Below are 16,699 nucleotides of genomic sequence, written 5' to 3'. Positions count from 1 at the left end.
AAAAGAGAAGATCAAGTCTGTAGAAAATACTTTGTTCTAATTATAAGTACTTTAATATTTTATGCAAATTTCTTGATATTGATAATAAAATCATGTTGAATAGCTGTAGCCCTGTAGGGAATATGTTTTTCTAAGTAGGGTTTATTTATAGGTAGGAGAATTTCAGGCAAGTTTCACCTTCCTCCTTTAACACCTTTCTGAATTTTCTAATAGTTTGCAGTTAACATGTTATAATCATATAGAAGGAAACAGAAGAAAATACCTATTTAGTCTTTTGTTAAAGTTCACACATAATATTCAGTGTTGTTTAGTGTATTTGTTTTATGTCAGTAGAGGATGGTTGCTATTAAGGGGAAAAAAAGCCATGCATACACTTTTTTGTCTGCCTAAAAGGAGGGGCCAGTACATTCTTTAGGGGAGAGGGGAAGCCGAAAGGACCTTGACACTGTCCAAATGCTGAAAGAAGCAAAGAAACAAATTGATTGGCCAGCTGGGAAGAATGGAGACTGTGTTCAAGGCCTCTGTTCTCACTGCTATTGTTGCTCCTTTTCTGTGATTAGCTTCCTAGAAATGAATGTTGGGAATATATTAAGCATGTTTCTTTAAAACAGAGATTTTTTGAAGAAAAATGCTTTGTGATTGTCAGGATCAATCACTGCTTATTACTTGAGATTTGCTTCATTTACTGGGAATAAATGGAATCTCCAAGGATTTACTCTAATTTTCTTATTTGTCTAATTATATAACTAGGAAAACATACAAAATTGTATTCATAAAATTTAGGCTTGAAGATGAAACATAGGTTTTATTGATAAGAATGAGTTAAGGCAAACTAAAATGAGGTTTGCATTACTTTTGGTTAACATAACGAATATTGTGTTTATTCTGTAGTAAGTTGACTTAAATGACAGTTGGACAGTTTTCTTTCTTGGAAGTATTTGATTATAAACAGTCCCTTTAGTTTCTTAATATATGCCACATTTTGTAATTTAGATATTGAGCATGCATAATGAACTGTGTTCTATTGTTTGTAAATAATGAAAAAGTGGCCCACTTTTACTAAATAGTGCAGCTCCAGACATTGTACCTGCTTATGTGGGCAGATTAGAAGTTGATTATAAAAACACTATGTTGCTTAGTTTGCGTGTGTCTTCTCATCTACCTTCAGATTCTTGATGAATCTTTTCAGACACTTGATCAGCAAGATGCTAGAATCTTTTTTAAGTCCCATTTTTCACCAGACAAGACAGATATTCTAAATAATTTAATTGAGCTTTAAAAAAAAATAAAGTGAAGATGATATTTTTGAGTAATCCTGAAAATTGGCTAGAAATAGAAGATTATCTGAGTTTTAAGTCACATATATCTTTTCTCTCTTTTTTTTAAAACATAAAATGAAGCCAGACCCATATTTTTGTCTCTTTGATAGAGAGTGAAATATCAGGTTGTTTGGTGCATAATAAATGTTCAGTCAGTGCATTTTAGTTCCAGTCCATCATTAGGTTGCCTTAGGACTGTGAATAAGTACCTTAGGTTCGTGAACTTTATCCATTTCACTTACTGGTGTATCTTTAGCACCCAGGATAGCACATACTAGCTGCATGATAAATATTTATTGATTGAATAACTGGATTCTTATCAGTGCTATCTTCAGAACATATTTCAGATTGAAGTACAGTAAGACTCTCCTGTAACTCTGATTTGAAGTAACACAACTGGCCATTGGTCCCAGTCATCTGACCAGCGTCTTTTCTCAAAGAAGAGTCAACTGTAGTGCTTGTTTTCAGGGAGAAGACGCTGTGGGAAGAGTTAGCCAGGAGGAAAGGGCAGATGAGCAGGGATGATGCAGTCCCCCTAGCTAAGTCTCTCTGGGTCTGCCCAGTGGACAGGTGCAAACTTAACAGGAAGATTTCAGACCCCCTTGATTTCAGGATGTGGGTTTGGACTTCTCAAGTGAACTTGCAGGTCTGCTCATAGATTTCGCTCTTTCCTGTTCATTGATCCTACAGTAGCCTGACCTCCCACTGCACAGTTGAGTTTTTTGCAGTCCATTTCCTGCCTCTTGACTTTGCTTCTTATCGTTTCTATCACTGCTATTCTAATCCAGGGTACTTGGATTACTGAAAAAACAAGCACGTGATCGTCCCTCCTTGCAGTCTTTCGTTTCTGTGGTCCAGTATCTACGTAGCAATCAGAATGACCTCTAGAAAGCAAAGCACACCATGTCATTCCCCTTCCTGCAATTCCTCAACAGCCTTCTAACTTGAGAGACAGGTAACTCAGAATCTATCCTAAACACAAACCTAATAAATACAGTCGGTCAGTGTCACGTATAAACATTTTTGCTTATATCTTAGATAAAATATTAGCGAATAGGATCCAGAGGAACATTAAAAGATTACTATACTCCAAGTAAAATGAAGTTCATTTCAAGAATGTGAAGATGATTCAGTATTTGGAAACCTGTTGACAGAATTCATATTAATAATGCTAGGAGAATAACGCTATGGTTATCTCAGTAGTTGTAAATGTAAAACTTTTGCAAAATTCAGTGTTTGATAAAATTTAATATTCATTTCTGATTGAAGTTATTTATAAAAATGAGGAAGGAAGGAAACCTGTAAGTGTGTAAGCAAGTCAGCAGCTGTTATCCATCTGACTTCTCTGTTACCACTGTTACCTGACAATGTCCTAGAGCTCTTCTGGTCTAAAAGCAGCCTAAGGAGCTATGGTAGGGGAGGCTAAATAAAGTAGGATCAATACAGTAGTGCTATGCATTTATTTATTATTTGTTCACTGTTAAGTGAAGTAATCAAAAGGGCTTTTCTAAGGTATTTCTATACATGTAATAATGTAGATTTAGAGAGATCTGGAATTATGTCCACCGAAATGTTTGTAATGACCTAACTATGTGAGGTGAAGTTTCAGGTAAATTTTACTTTTGTTGTACTTTTCTATATTTTAATCTCCTACAGGAATCTGTATTTTTATTGGTTTAATTCTTAAGAAGCTATTACTAATAATAAACAGTTTTTTGATTTGTAAAAGGCATAAGTGACTGAAATCTAGATAAATGATTAAAAACAAATTAGGGGCATCTCTTAGGGTGATACAGAAAAATCATCTTGGTGGTATTATCCAGTCGTACATGGGTACCCTGCCCCCAGGAGTTTCTACTTAAATCACTTCAGTTGTTAGTCACTGTTAACAGATTATAGTGTTAGCCATCATTATATTTTGGACTTTTAATATATCAAGCATTGTATTCTTTTATGTACATTAGCAAAATTTATCTTTGCAACACTAACTTGTCATTATTTTTGTCCATATTTTATAAATGAGAAAATGGAGGTGAAGGTCATGGAACTAATAGTTGATGGGATCCTTTTTTTTTTTAGCCTATTCTTAAGCATTTAATCATACTTCCTCATCTTCAGAAGTCTGTTGTATTCCTCAAATGTTTAGGGGAAGAAAAAAAGTTGAGAACTCTGGGTCTAGAGTCTGTGTCTGTTCAAATATAGAAAAAAATCAGAGTATCAGATAAAATATATTTTATTTCAAGGGACTTCCCTGGTGGTCCAGAGATTAAGACCCTGCCTTCTAGCACAGGGGATACAGGTTTGATCCCTGATCAGGGAACTAAGATCCCATATGCCATGGGGTATGGCAAAAAAAGTATGTTTTATTCCAAAAGATTGAAACACATTTTATAATAGCAGGATGCTTGAAATAATGAATATACACCAAAAAACTTATGATTTGTTCAATTTGGCAGTTGTGTAGAAGGAATTAGGAATATATAATTATGTACCTTGGTATACTTTAAATCAGATTGTGACAAATTTGTTTAAATAAAGAATAAGCAAAAACTATAGAATGAAGCTATGTGATACAGTAGAATTGCTTGGCATTTAGGGACATATAAAAGAATATATTTTAAAATATGCATTACCTAGGAATCCCTGGTGATCCAGTGCTTAGAACTCTGCACTTCCACTGCCTAGGGCCCAGATTCAACGTCTGTTTGGGGAACTAAGATCCCGCAGTGTGCACAGCACAGCCTAGAAATAAAAATATATATATAAATAAACATTCAATAAAAATGTATGTCTAGAAAAATTCAGTGTGTAGTGCAAGATAAAGATATACATAATAAGTATTCATAAAGATACAGATTCTGCATTCATCTCTCAGAACACAAAACTAGGAGTAAAAGCAGAATTGTATTTTCTTAACAGGTAGACATCATCAATTGAAAAGTGTCATTTGAAATATAGATCAGTGTGTATTGTGGCACACAGTAATTAACAACCAAGCTGAAAGTTATCAGGTGTCCAGAAAGTGCGCCACCAGGTTGTGTTTACAGTGTGTGAGTTCCAAACAAATCTTGGTGAGCAGCACTTGGCAGGTTACTTGTGCATCGCTGTCTTCTTTGCATAGATCCATTAAAAATCAGCTTTTCTTACTGACTCAGAGTCTCCATTTTGCCTTGATAAGGTCAGTGAACATATGAAGACCCTGGCTTCATCCCTAGAATAAAAAGTTTTTGCAGTTAGCTTGACAGAGATGCCAGCGTTGTGCAGTTCTGTATCTGTGTGAGATACCTCTAATTGATAATGGCAGTTTCCTGACTAGCCCAGGTCCTGTCTTTCTCAAGATGCAGTTCCCGGCAGCCCTTAGTTTTCTTCCAGAGTTGGGCCCTTAAATGAAACCAGTTTACCATCTCTGCTGTTTGCCAGAGTCATCAGTGTGATGTTGCCCAGTGTGACAGGGTCTGGAGAGCAGAAAGTCTCACCAGGAATGGTTATCTCTGTAACAGACATTTTTTTTTAGGAAATGGCAGTGGGGACTTTTTTTGGAGCACAACAGCATAAAACAAGAAGAAAAGCCGTGAGACTGTAAAACGGGCACACTCTTTTAATTTCAGGTTGGCCAAAAAGTTCATTTAAGTTTTTTCATACCAACCTAATACAAAATTAGTTTTTTTTCTGGGAGAAAGAAAACAAGAGAAAGGCTTGTTTCAAGGCATAGTTTCAAATAATCAAATAAGTAGACTTCGAAAAGTATTTCATCCATCTGTTTCATTGTTCAGCAGGCAATACAAGTATCCTGTAGTCACTTCTGTGAGTAAGATAACTATTTTTGAAGATGTTGTCATGATGCTATAATACTTTTAAGTCATATTGGACCTTTGCTGTATGTAGCAGCAAATAGTTTAATGGGGGATGTGCCTCATCAAAATGTGATCAGCAAAGTTCTATATGTTCTTTTAAGATGATTATGTTTGGTTGCAGTTTACTAAAGTCATGACTGTTATTGTGTTTTATCATCAGTGACTTGGATGGTTTGGCCCTAGGGCTACCAGGTTCTCTCACTGATAGACAAAGATGAAAGAAATTAGCCTTTTGGAGGATATAATATTGTCTCGGTGTGGCATTAAATACTAAAACAAAAATCAAGTCTTTCGAAGTCTTCCTTAATGCTGATTAAAAATACAAGAGTATTCATATCTCTGTGGCTTTTCAGCCATTTTCTCTTGAACTTTCCATTAGGTTACATTCTCAAAAGAAATGTAGTGTGGAATTTGTCTCCTAAATCAGACTGTCACTCTCTAGGGCCTGTGGAATGGCAGCATGGAAGATCCCATGGGGAGCGACTCACTGCTTATAAATAGTGTTATTAAAACAGCACTTAACACTGTTCTCTTTTGTTTCTGATTATATAGCATGCCACAGCTGAACTTAAATCCACTGATTTAAGTCTGCTTAGCGCCTCAGCCCTGAGATCTACTTCGGGTCATGCAATAGGCAATGAGTTGTCTTGTAGAAAAAGTTCTAATTATTAGCTGGAGCTTTGGCCCCAAATTCTAATACCAGGCAAGACTTTGACGGAGAAACTGTTCCCAACCAAGGCTCAGAACCAAGCTGCTTGGGACATGGCCAGTCCATTGAGTGTATAATAAAATGAAGACCAAGAGAGGGTTTTTTTCCCCCCCTTTGCCTAGTAGCAGGCTAACCAGTACCACCCACCCCAGGGCTTCTCAGATCTGAGCCCAGCTGCTGAATGAGTAAGAAATCAAAAGAGGGAGTTTTTCCACTCTATCTAGGATAGAAGGAAGAAAGAAATGCCCCTTTGTGCTTGTGCTTTTATCAGAAACGGAAGTAATCTTTTAGGAGCACTTGAGTGCTAGCAGAATTCTTCACAGCAAGCCAGATAATCAGCTGGTAACTCTGGAGGAGGGAGTGGTGTTCGGGATGCGGTGGAGGAGTGATGGGTGGTGGCAAGAGTCTGACTCTTTAGAATCTTTTTTTTTTTTTTCTTTAGAATCTTTTAACTGTATGTGGCCTGTGTATAATCAGGGTGTATTCGCATATTATATCTTTAAAAGGCGAGTTGAGAACCAGATGTTGCCAAGTAACACAGAGGAAAGGAAAGTTGTGGCAGAAATACAGGGCCAGCACTGACGTAGCTGTGAACAAGGTCTGACTAGTCACAGAACAAGACTGTCATGCAGCACATTTGTGGCAGAGCCGTGCCCTGGGGTGGGGGAGTGGTCCTGGAGCCGAGCTTGCAGGCGCCTGGCGTCCCACCCTGAAGACTTCTACCTATTCACAGCACAGGATGGCGGGGAGCCGTGAAAGGTGAAGCATTTAAGTAGTAATAAAGCACAAGAAAAGGGGTCAAAGAAACTTGTGAAAAAGTTCATCCCTACCTGTCACTAACCTTTTTTGTTCTTCTAGTCCTTACTCATCTCACTTTTTTTTTTTTAACCCAGTTGTAATCACAGTGTGTCTTATCATTTTCTGTTCCACTGTTTTCCTAATAATTTTCCCCTGTTACTGTGGAAGATTTTAAGCAAGGGGGAGACGTGATCAGGAAGTGAGCCCTGGTGATGGTAGAGAAGGCAGAGTTGATGAGAGGAGAATCAAAATGGGGTTCACGAGGTGGCCATGAGGAGAGAGTTCTAGCCCAGACGTCAGGTCCCCTCCTGAGCCCCACCCCCGGTCAGGTGCCAGGCTGCCTGTGCCTCTGGGAGGGCCCACCACTGCCGTCACGTTTCACAAGCCTCCCTGAGCCCTGGTTTGCCCTGGAGCAGAGCCTCATCTGGTCTCACCGATGGGCAGTGCTGTTTGTGGTTGGCAGCTCCACGCGGCTCATGGGGAGTGTTATCGGCCCTGCACTTCCTTGTGCTTTGCCCTGCTGTCTCAAGGCAGGAGCGGGTGTGATGAGAGAGGTTCTGGAAACGTTTTCTTGAGCAGAACATAATGATCATGACTGTGGTGATACACATCCATTTAAAGCTGGCTGTATAAATCATTCTCAGCAGGGCATGTTGGGAAGGGGGCGGCTCTGCTCAGGGTCAGGCTGGATCCTTGCTGCCGCCCCAGCTCATCCGTCCCACTCAGGGCAGGCCAGTTACTCTCTCTGGTGACGTGTTTCCTCACCTGAAAAGCTGCAGAATTTTCAACCTTTGAAATGTGTACACTGCCTTTTTAGCAGTGTCTTTTCGCTGAGGATAAAGAAATAATTTTGATCTTCGGTGGTTGGTAGAGTAGTATCCTGGAAGTCACATTTTCTCAGTAATAGCATAGAGGCTGTTGTTAAATATGGTCAGGGGAGCCTGTGACCTGGTTCCCACTGTACACAGCCTTCATTAAGAGCTTTAATTTGATCTTCACAATTGCTTTGATCCACGTTTGAAAGGCATTGAGCTCGGGTTTCGCTCTTATTTGGCAGACTGGTAAAACTGCAGTCAGGTCAGGCGGACAGCAGGATGGCGGCCTGAGAGAGGTTGTGGCTGCCGCCTTCCCTCCTCCTCTGCTTCCTTCCCTTCTCCCTTTTCCTCAAGAGGGGCAGCCCTTACATTGCATGTTAGTGTGGTAGATACCACCATAACGGATTTTAGATGACAGTTAATCTTGCTGTTTTTAGACATTTTAAAACTGTTTGAAGTATTACTTTTGTAAAATCTCATTTTAATATGCTAGTTTCCTTTTTTATTTAAAAATGGGAACTGTCCAGGTCATGGAAAATTTCTACTACTCTGCTAACTCATTTAGAAGAGGCTCTTACATTGATTTCTCTATAATTTGTTTGAAACATAGATATATACTATGTGGTTTCCAAAAAAAAAAAAAAAAGCTATCAGGTGGCCCCTTCCCTGTAATTAACTTGCTATTTTAATAATACAGTATTATATTTGAAGATACATTTCCCCTTAAAGTTGCAGGGCATTTTATATAATTGAAAGAGTTAGAAGGAAGCAGAGCATTGTAACTTTCTGCCAGATGTTCCACAGTAGTGAAAGCAGACTGATAACAGCGCCAAGAAAAGCCCTCGCTCTGCCTGGAGAAAGCACTACCATATTTGGCCTTCATGAAGTTGCATATTACTTGGCATACACACACACACACACACACACACACACACATACATAAAGCTTCTTTGGTGACTTCCTGTGTTTGATTTTAATTTTTGAGTAAATGTGGTTTTTTTAAAGGTGGATTTATGTTATATTGGCATATTGTCTATTTAAAAGAAACCACTACTGTCTACTGAAAAAAAACACTATTTTGTTTCCACAGAAACCTGCTAATATTTTAGTTATGGGTGAAGGTCCTGAGCGAGGAAGAGTAAAAATTGGTATGTTATATCTTTGATAAGTCACAGTGTAGCACTCTTTTAAAACTTTTGCAGGCAGCTTTATCACTTCTAATTTTTGCTGTAATAATATGCATTTATTCATATAGTTCCATGTGATCAAAGCCATTTCTAAAGAGTATACATTAAAAGTGAAAAATGTTTCACACTCTCGAAAGGTGTCAGACAATCTTTAGAGACTGAAGTGTTCTAATTATAAAATAAGCCATGTGAGTTTCTTAGAAATTTTTTGCCTTCATTAAAAATAGCCTGTAGAGGTGAGTGGCTTCTATCCCTGTTAGAAGCCAACCTCACCTTTAGTCCTAAGGGCGTACAGCAAACTACTAATCATACCATCCCTTCTGTTTCCCTGAGCCGGTCGATCTGAACATATCCTTCTGTTAGCCTCATTTAGGTCAGGGATTACAAACTAAGAATACCACTGAGGCTGGGTAGGTTCTAACGAGCCTTTGCCTGAAGGGAAAAGAATTAACGAGCTTTCTGTACCTCTGCATGTTTTCTAATAGCTCTGTTTTCTTATGTATCAGTGCAAAACTTTACCCATTTCTGGTCTGATAACTTATAAGGATAGAGCTAGATTTATTTATCCTAACTATTTTTTCATTGTCATTTGCAAGTTGTGTTTGTGACATTTATTTAGTTTGTGTGTGGATAGAAGAAATGTAGTAACCAAATTATCTTAATTTTAAAGCAGCAGGGTTATGGGAGTATATAACAAAATAAATAGGAATTTCTGATTGCCAAATTTAGTATAAATTGGGATTGTCAGCTGATTTGTACCACTTCACCAGCAAAGAAAAGCCCAGGTGTTCCCAACCCTTCTTTCTACCCTCCCCTTTAAATCCTCCAATCCCATTTTCTCCTTCTAATTAGACTCTGAAAATACCCTTGATACAAACTGCAAAATTCTTGACAAACATTTGATGCATCTCAGAATGCTCCTAGTCAATTGGCTTGCTTTAAGAACCAGGCCCTGTCGGTCCTTACGTAGTGTCAGACACCTGTTAGGTTCTTAGGTGTGCATTTAGCAGATTTCATCCAACCAGCGTGGTGGCATCAAATTCAAATGTAAGTTCAAAGCATGCACAGTCTAAAAGACCCAGCCAGACAGTATTTACAGATGTGTTCGCTACTGTAAGACTTTGGGAAAATTTATATATTAAAAATAATCTCGTTTGGAATTATTTCTGTGTCACATATATGATGTTGACAGGCTTGGGGGATATCAATAGCCTAAAGTAGTCACACTTAAGATACATTGTTCTGTAAATCAGTATTTAGTAATCTGACTCATGGTTTTAGTTCTTTGCCACATTTCTGTGTTGGTTTTTTTAACCTCTATAAGTAGATCGATTAAGGCCTGCTTCATTAAAAATGTGTATTAGAGCAAAATCAAACAAACGGTGGATGAATCTTGAAATTTTTGAATAGGTGGTATGACTAGTGATTGTTCATTCAATGTGTATTTGGCAGCTCTGTGTAATGACACTGTACTTGATGTTCCAAGGGATAGCGAGACAAAAACGTTTTTATCTGTAAGATCATGGTTCGTTAGGACAAACAGCTTTGCCTGAATAACTGCACTACATAGTAAACTGTTCGAAATGCTGTGAACTGTATCTCAACACAGCTCCAGCTCTGAGATACGAGTTGTTGACATTTGTCAAATCAGTTTCTTCTGCCCTCAGTTTCCTCATTTGAAAAAGGAGGTGATTGAATTATATGATCTTTAAAGTCTTTTCCAACTTAAAAAAAACAAACACAATTCTTTAAAATTAAAGAAAAAACTCAGCCCAAATAAATGGGGGGAAATAGTGGTATTGTCATACTGTACATCAACTTACGCCAGTGAGCGTAATGCATCTTACTGATGCAGATAACGGGAAGCCTCACCCTAACTGATCTAGTTCCCTGGTACTTGTGACCAGTAAAAAGAATGAACATGCGGCTGGCTGCACAGCCCTGTCCCCCTGGTGGTAAGACAGATGGGAGAAATCTGCCCGGAGGAGTAGGGTCACCCTGGACCTCAGGCAGCAGTGTGTGTCTGTAACCCAGTGGCAGTAGTTTGCAATGAATGAAGATGTCAACCTTGGCTTATATTTAGACTTCTGAAAGGGGTGAGATGTTTTGTTGGTTTTTCTCCCCGCATAATTCACGTTTTTCATAGCTTACTAAGTAATAATAGTAAAATTAGAGTCATCAATTATATTTGTAAAAATCAATTTACTTAGCATTGTTGTTGTTGTTATTATTTTTTTTTTTCTTTGCAGCTGATATGGGCTTTGCCCGATTATTTAATTCACCTTTGAAGCCTTTAGCAGATTTGGATCCAGTAGTAGTTACATTCTGGTACCGAGCCCCAGAATTACTTCTTGGAGCAAGACATTATACCAAAGCTATTGGTGAGTAGAACTAATTAAAGTTCCATGACATTTTTAAAGTGGCCTTGTTGTTGTGAAATATACGTATGTCTGTATGTTTTTTAGGTCAAGTGATACAGAAAATTATAAAAGTAAGAGCAAAAACTAACATAAAATTCTACTGTCTAGAAATACCATCATTGGCATTAGGGGTATACCATTCCAGACATCTATTTCTGTTAAATAAACACATGCTAAAAAGATTTTTAAATATATGGGCCCATGCTATGAGTAAAAACTATTTTAAGTTTAGGTGAAAAAGAAAAATAAACACAATGAAATTTCTGAATCATTGAACTTCAGACAAATATTTCTTTTGCCTAAAGAAATACTAGCTTCTAAAAGATTTCCCTTAAAATTAGGGAAAGGAAGATTATGAAAATAAGTAGGAGCTGAGAACATGGTCATTCACTTTTCAGTTTTTATTAGTATTGATTATCTCCCTGTATGAAGAATTAGGAAATGAGTGCTCTTTTACTTGTTCCCCCACCAGCCTCTCAATTTATAAGCTCTCTTAATAATATCAGTCATTATCATCATCATTATTGTTACCACTTTGTTGATGTTTACAGCATTTATTTTCTGTTTGCGAGCCAAAATGCCCACTGTTGTTTATACTTAACTACATATTGTAATGGACTTGATAGTCAGCTACCACAGTCCTTTTATCACAGCTATATCACAATCCTTTTATGACATCTTTATTCTGCTTCATTTTATTTGGTAGAATTTTATCATCAAGTAGTTTTTTCTTACATATTTTGTCTTTACTTTTTTCCTGTTTTTGTATGCCTTTATTGCTTGCTTGTTCTGCATTCTCCAGAATGGTATTAAACCCATTTTTATTTTATTGGATAACTCATCCCCAGCTCTTTTGTACTTTGCTCTATTCTGGATTGATTTTCAGCTTGCTTTTTCCTTTTTGTGTTCATCTGGGTTGGATCTGTTTCTTTCTGGATTCATTATTTCATCCCTTACTTTGCTGCGGAATATTCTCAAGTAACCTGTCTTAGAGGTAAATTTTCTAGTTCTGTATTTCTGAAAAAAAGCGTTTGTCACACTTTACAGTTTGGCAGGGACTAAAGTTACAGGCTCAAAGTGATCTTCCCTTAGAGTTTGGTGAGGCTGCTCAACTGTGCTCTGGCATCAGTCTTGCTAATGGAAGGTCTCATGTGGTGGTGGATTCTGTGGGGTTTTGTGTTTCCTGAAAGCAGAGGATTTCTCATCCTTGTGTTTCACACTGATTTGCTGACCACCTACAGGCCCATTCAGTTCAAAGTTTATATCCCGTGTCGGTGGAAAATTCTCTTGAAGTAGACTTGATTTTCTCTTTTGTGTTTTACTTCTCTCTTTCCAAAGCTGAGTGTAGGCAGATGTCGGATTTCTTGGACTGGATCCTTTATACCACTTTTCTGCTCGTATTTTTCTACCTTTCTTGTTCTCTGTGTTTTCTTTGTAGTCACTCTCTTCATTGATTTGTCTTAGTCTCCCTTTCATGTGGTTAATATTCTTCAACGGTTAGTTGACCCTTGATAGCTCTTGCATTTAAGGCTCAGGTTGCAGAGCGCTGCCTGGGGACCTAGTGTGCGTGGATCAGAGAGCGCCGAGGCTGGTGGCTTTACTCAGAGTGATCCAGCCGAGAGCGACCATTGGTGGGGAACCCTGAATGCCAGCATGTGCGAGTCTTTGCTCTGAGGACTTTCAGATTCTCTATAAGGGAAAAATCCTCCAACCTTCAGCCCAGTCTAGCCTGGTAGTCTCACTGCATTTGGGAAGCGGGGTGGGTGGTGGTCCACAGTTCAAAATATAGTCTTTGTATTTGATATTATCAAGTACAGAATCTTCCCTGAGTTGTGCAGGACACATCTACTTCCCATCCAACAATAATCCTGTGGACTGGGGCCTTGTCTGAACTGTTTCCAGAAATGTTTTTATCTGTATGTCTGCTCAGTGAGGTCTGCACACGTGTCTTCATCCAGGTCTTAGTCACAATTCTCCCTCTTGAGGGAGAACTTCCTTGGTCACACCATCCGCCTTCCCCATCCTGGTAGCTGTATGCAGTGTCTGAAATCCGCTAATTGGGTGGGCCGTGCCCAGCTGTCACTGCTGGAGGCCGTTGCCTGCATGGCCCCGGGTCAGAAGTGGCTCCTTGCCAAGGGATCCCTGATGGTCTCTTTGCACGCTCTGTGTTACTGGGCTTTGCTGTCACTTCAGTGTGTATTCAGAGGGGAAAGGAACGGTGGTTGTGCTCTTTCCCTCATAGCAATCTTGAAGTCAATGTGTCTTTTTTCTTAAAACCTTTTATGTTCACTAATCTTTACATCTGCTTTGAGATCACATTTTACTGTATAGAAAAATAAAGATAGATTATTAGATATGGGACTTTTCTGTGCTATTATTGCAATCTTTCTACAAATCTAAAATTATTCCAAAATAAAATATTTTATTTTTTAAAAAAGTCAATTAGAAGGAAAAGGAAAGATTACTGAAGCTAGTCCTGTTTTTCAATGTATATTACTACCTAAAGCATACATTTGGTTATCTTTTTTACAAGTGTATTCTAAATGCTTAAGCATGTAAACTAATATCATAAATAGCTTTTTTTTTCCATCTAGAAAATGAATATTTAAAAACAGTGCTACTTTTGGTAAGACATATTTAAAGACTATACAAATAAGAAAGTAATTATCAACTTGTAGCTGCTATTAATGGAAAACTTGAGACTGATTTTTTTTTGAGACTGAATTGATAGAAATTGAGGAAAAAATAAACTGTCACATAGGTTTGTGACTCTGGCTCATCATTTATCTTTTTCTATTTTCTTAAGAAACCCATTTTTCACTGTGAGCATTGAGATCTGAACAAGCTGTTACCCTCCAGAGCAGTTTAGTAGTTCTATGTCAGGGCTGTTCATCACAAAGCTGGGCTCACCAGCTATTAGATAGATTCCCTTGTTCAGATGGGTGCATAATTTGGGTAGTAAAAGGCCTTCCTCCTCATTAACATCAAAAGTTATTGGATAACTATTAAGCTTTTTAAAACTTAAGAGAAACCAAAATGAATGGAAATTATGTCATTTACTCTTAAGGGATCTCCATCCATTTGAGAAACAGAATGAATATGTGTGGAAAATATGTTGCCATCTTTGAACAGCGGAAGCTTAGCCCTCTGACTTGTTGCCTTAGCTCTGCCACTCTGGGGGTCGGGGGACGATGTGTCCTTCACAACCTCATTTTCTGAAGACAAGGATTTAGCCTAAATCACCTCTTAGGTCCCTTTAACTCTAAACATTCTGTGCCCTTGGATAGACTCCACTGCCTTCTGGGGTAGGAAGAGCACAGCGGACTAACGTGGGGGCAGGTAACTGAGACCAAGGTCCATGCCTGTCCCCACAAGCGTGCCTGGCCTGGCCCAGAGCAGTTCTGGAGAATGCTTTCTTCCAGTGAGGTTTGACAGAAAACAACAAAATTCTGTAAAGCAATTATCCTTTAATAAAAAAATAAATAAATTTTAGTAATAATAAAAAAAAACTAAAGTGATAACTGCATTTTAAAAAAAATTGGATCAAAAAAAGTAATGATATAGGATCTTACAGATTGCTTTTTCATTTGAGAGAGAAAAATCATACATAAATCACTTTTATATACATTTTTAAGAATAAAATCCACAGTGAATCCACTGTGAATCTAGTGATCCACTAGAATCTACAAGTGAAAAATGAAACTTCTACCTTGCTTCCAGTCTCTCCTGCACCATTGCGTTCCTCCTGCTCCCCAGGTGGGTAGCCTAGGGGTGCAGTGAGGTTCTCAGCCAGGCCTTCAGACCACTGTCAATGCACTTTCCTAGCACATGGACTTCCTGAAGCAGATAGAGGAACCTTTGTGGTTGAACTTACATATTACTAGCTGAATATGTTCATTTTAGTCACATCACTGAGAAGGCATAAACCTGCCAGTGGAGTTGGGTGGGTCGTGTTAAGACTAAGGTACTAACAGGCATCAGGAGAGCATGGGGGAAGTGTGAGCACATGAGCCCACCTGTTCCCAGCCTTGCTGCTCATAGGTCTTAGTGCTGTGATCATTCACTCCCTTGTAGGAGACTGCAAGCCGAGTCATTCAACCCGAGAGAAAATGATAGACTAGTCAACGGAGATAGGCTCATTACTCATGGGGACAAAGTTTAATTCAGTTTTGAGTGTTGAGGGTTTTGTTTGATTGACTTTGTGGAGAAGGGTGCAGGAGGGGAATCAGCTCTTTAATTAATTGTCACTAGGGCAGTCTTAAAAGTTTTTCTAAAATATAAACTTGAGTGAAACGGGGAGAATGAGAATTTACTCTTGCATTAAGGTAGAGGCTTATAATTACTGATTAAAACAAATTTAATATATCCCCCCCTCCCCCCATTTGGGTCTGCGTAGCCTGCCAGTTGGTGTCTACTTTGCCTGGTTAGCTCCGTAGCTACACATGAGCATTACAGAATTTGAGAAGTAGATGGGGTTTGTGTGTTTTTAATTTGAAAAGTCTTTCTAGAAGAAATTTGACAGGTGAGCAAGAAGGGACTTTCTTATGAATTCAGCACAATCTGAAAAAATAGGCAAGGTAGGAGAGACTTGTTGACAAAGATTCACAAATTTATCTGAAGTAACAGCCTGATCAGCGAAGTCAAATTCATAATTATTGTTTGGGTCAGGATTTGAAGGAGGGAAGGATGGTGAAATTAATAACAGGTGAAAGATAATAGAAAAGACATGAAGAGAGAAGTTATATAGGGTAAAGTTAAACAAGTTTCAGTATTTTTCCTACTTTCTTGACTTTTCTTTTAAAGCAATGTCGAGTGAGGGTAGTTAAACTATTTACTTACTATTCATCTTCCTTTGCATGTTTTATTTTCTTTGTTGGGGTTTCTCATTACCAGGCTAAGTTGGTAACAGTGTCTCTTGGGTGCCGTGAGTAGGGTTTTAAAGATGCACACTGCCCCACAGGCCATCTCGGTGACCCCACTTAGTAGCTTGCCTACCTTCTTCCTTTGGATTGAGACAATCAAAGGTCACCTTTCTGTGGGGTTCCCACATAAAAAGAATAATCACAAAATAATTAACTTTCCCGTTTACTTTCTGACAAAGAAGATATCCTGGCTTATATTTCTTGAGGAGACTTTTTCATAAGGTGGTGTTGGCCTGATTTGGTTCTCTGATGGGGGAGAAAACTGATGAGCAGACAGTGTCATTTTTGAAATCACTTGCTTATAGTCTTGCTTGTAATCTTAAAGTAAATAGAGGTTTAACTAGTTATTTTGAAATACAAGTGTGGTAATTTTAGATGAAATATGTATATTCCAGTTTTAGATTTTAGAAATTCCCAGTTATTTATTAACATTTTTTTCCCTCACTTTCTATTTAAGTGACCATTATTAACAGGTCTGAATAATCAGCTTTAATAGTGGTTTTAACTGTCCTCCTATAGTTATTTAGGGCTTCCTTTGTGGTTCAGCTGGTAAAGAATCCACCTGCAATGTGGGAGACCTGGGTTCAATCCCTGGGTTGGGAACATCCCCTGGAGAAGGGAAAGGCTACCCACTCCAGGATTCTGGCCTGGAGAAGTCCATGGACTGTAAAGTCC

At 38.4% G+C, this 16,699-nt stretch overlaps 1 protein-coding gene across 4 annotated transcripts in view; it reads left to right on the top strand.

Annotated features, from left to right (window-relative positions):
• CDK8 (cyclin dependent kinase 8) overlaps positions 1–16,699 on the top strand; it is a 72,180-nt gene that overhangs the window by 43,719 nt on the left and 11,762 nt on the right. For all 4 annotated transcript variants that reach the window (XM_061133834.1, XM_061133835.1, XM_061133833.1 and 1 more), the window contains 2 exons: positions 8,586–8,643; positions 10,932–11,063. In XM_061133834.1, the coding sequence (XP_060989817.1) occupies positions 8,586–8,643; positions 10,932–11,063 (190 nt within the window). The remainder of the gene's footprint in view (positions 1–8,585; positions 8,644–10,931; positions 11,064–16,699) is intronic.

Source organism: Dama dama, chromosome 30 (genome assembly GCF_033118175.1).
Source record: "Dama dama isolate Ldn47 chromosome 30, ASM3311817v1, whole genome shotgun sequence".
NCBI classification, from domain to species: Eukaryota; Metazoa; Chordata; class Mammalia; order Artiodactyla; family Cervidae; genus Dama; species Dama dama.
This window is presented reverse-complemented; position numbering and strand designations above follow the sequence as displayed.